The sequence below is a fragment of the Mus caroli genome, chromosome 17, assembly GCF_900094665.2.
Source record: "Mus caroli chromosome 17, CAROLI_EIJ_v1.1, whole genome shotgun sequence".
Lineage (NCBI taxonomy): Eukaryota > Metazoa > Chordata > Mammalia > Rodentia > Muridae > Mus > Mus caroli.
This window is the reverse complement of record NC_034586.1, coordinates 30,518,323-30,520,568: the sequence shown is the minus strand read 5'-3', so window position 1 is coordinate 30,520,568 and position 2,246 is coordinate 30,518,323. Positions and strand designations below refer to the sequence as shown.

The following is a 2,246-nucleotide window of genomic DNA, read 5'->3' as shown; positions in this document are numbered from 1 at the left end:
GAAGAGAAGAGAAGAGAAGAGAAGAGAAGAGAAGAGAAGAGAAGAGAAGAGAAGAGAAGAGAAGAGAAGAGAAGAGAAGAGAAGAGAAGAGAAGAGAGAAGATGGCGGTGTGGAAAGAAACCTTCACATTTGGGCTATGATGTGAAGTTCTGCTCCCAGAAGACCCTGACCCCAACGCCCTTGTCTGGACCCCTTCTCGGGCCTGGGTCCTTCTCTTTCGGCCTAAGTTGCCTCCTTAGTGTCTCTGACGCTTCCCGGGACTACTTTACTCTCCCTTTCTGCCTATTATCCTGGAATGCCCATTGCCCTGTCCCCTGTGGCCTGCTCTTTCACCCAGTCTCCCTTACCAAGGCAAGAGAGAATCAAGAGAACCAGAACCAGGTAGAGACGTCTCTTCTTAGGGCCCAGGAAGCCCAGCATCCGACACAGCATGTCTCCAGCGTCCCTGTTGCCGCTGGGCGCCCAGAGGCTCCCCAACTTGTGCCACAGGGCGGCTGCGGGCAATGCTGCCACATAACTGATAGCGAAGGCATCTGGACGACTGTTCCAGTACAGTAATCCTGCTCTGTCACCCTCCCGGAGTGCTCCCCAGGCGGCCAGCTCTCTGAACAAGGCAAGTCCAGGCAGGGCCAAACTCAGTGCGGCCACCAGCGGCTGTAAAGCAGCCAGCCAGCCATGGGCTCCTGCGGTGACCCCGAGGACCCCGCGGACCCCTAGTCCTAGGATGGCCCAGCGACTCAGGCCCACCACCCAGACCCGGAGCAGCGGCACCTCGGGAACCAACAGGGAGAAGATTCCCGGGAGCGTGGGCCACAGCAGCAGCCAGTCCACCAGCAGGAGCAGGGCGGCCGCCAGCCAGGCGTGCGCAGCCATCGAGCCTGAGCTGTCCGGAGTCTGGTCCTAGCCTGGGACTCTCGACGTCCTCGCTGCACAGGAGTCTCCGTGGGGAGGGAAGAAGGGCGGGTCCGAGGGCGTGCGCGTAAAGTCCCCGGAACCCGCTCGAGCTGGTGGCGCTGACTAGAAGTGCCGGCGTTTAGAGGAAGAAGAAACCGAAAGCCGACGCCGAATCACTAGACACGCCTCCTGCTGAGACTGGCTTGCTCTGGAAGCTGCCACTGAAACTGTAGTTGGAGTTCTGCCTAGCAGCCCTGGCCTGTCGTGTTCTTCTCCATGAATCTCATTCTCCTCTCCTTCCCCAGCCTCCTTAATTTGCCTGCGTGAATTTTCCCATCCCAGGCCCCACCCCAGATTGAGGGCGGGACCCTCTGTCGTCACCTGTCTCTGTGCAGATTTGCCCTGCTCAGGTTTGCTCTGGGCGCCAAAAGCCCGGTAGAACGGCACGCCCCTTGCGCGATGATGGGGCGGGGCCTCAGTCTGCAAGTTGCCTGCACCGCGCGCAGCCGCTGATTGGAAAGCCGAGCCCCGCTCTGCTGAGATGCTGCGGGCAGGAGCACCTACCGCCGGCTCGTTCCGGACGGAAGAAGTCCACACCGGGGTAATGGGTCTGGGGGTGAGAGTCAGTGGGTGGAGTGACCAGGGACCCCTAAAGCTCTGGAAGTAAACCAAGAGACTTAGGAAGCTTGTAGCGCCCAGCGCTTGCGCTCCACAGTGAACGTAGGGTATCCCTGCTCAGAAGTGTGGTGTCCAGGGGTCTGTGGAGGGATCCGCATGCGAAGCTGGTAAGAAGGTGCGTTCTTTGGCTTGAGCTGGAAGCGTCTAAGGGAAGTTGCTCCAAAGCGCTTTCGCTTTCACTCTGGACTGCGCAGTTGGGGTTACTGGCTAAATCAAGTGAGGGGCTTGGGGACCCCTACAAAAGAGGTGCTGAGGTGTCCTGGATGAAGCACCTGAGAGAAGGTAATATGGAGGCTCATTGAAAAGGACCTACCTACACAGCATACAGATCTTTGCTTAACCTAGCCCCAGACAGCCCCCCCTGAGTGAGGACAAGCTCTCTGGCGCCAGGATTGCGGGGGGAGGGGGGGAGATGGGAATGATCGGTGGTCCTCCTTGTTCCAGGTGCTGCCCTGCAGCACACTCCACCCCACCCTGTCCCCAACACAGTCATTCCCATGCTTGCCTGAGAACTTTGCCCAGACCTAGGAGCTGGGAAGGAGATGGCAGCTGGTTTCTGCTCTCTAAAAGCCACCAACCACACTTTTTTTTTTTTTTTTTTTGGTTTTTCGAGACAGGGTTTCTCTGTGTAGCCCTGGCTGTCCTGGCACTCACTTTGTAGACCAGGCTGGCCT

General features: G+C 58.4%; 2 protein-coding genes across 3 annotated transcripts in view; one reads left to right on the top strand and one right to left on the bottom strand.

The window, feature by feature from the left end:
- The window catches only part of Tap1 (transporter 1, ATP binding cassette subfamily B member), a 9,822-nt gene extending 8,540 nt beyond the window's left edge, over nt 1-1,282 (bottom strand). The window contains exon 1 of the mRNA XM_021185938.2: nt 348-1,282. Within this exon, the coding sequence (XP_021041597.1) occupies nt 348-873 (526 nt within the window). The 5' untranslated portion in view covers nt 874-1,282. The remainder of the gene's footprint in view (nt 1-347) is intronic.
- Nucleotides 1,283-1,346: 64 nt separating this feature from the next.
- Nucleotides 1,347-2,246, top strand: part of Psmb9 (proteasome subunit beta 9) — a 5,551-nt gene continuing 4,651 nt past the window's right edge. The window contains exon 1 of one of the 2 annotated variants that reach the window (XM_021185939.2): nt 1,347-1,495. In XM_021185939.2, coding sequence (XP_021041598.1) covers nt 1,436-1,495 — 60 coding nt within the window. In that variant the 5' untranslated portion in view covers nt 1,347-1,435. Of the gene's footprint in view, nt 1,496-1,526; nt 1,688-2,246 lie in introns of those variants that run through there. The other variant, XM_021185941.2, reaches the window with a different exon arrangement.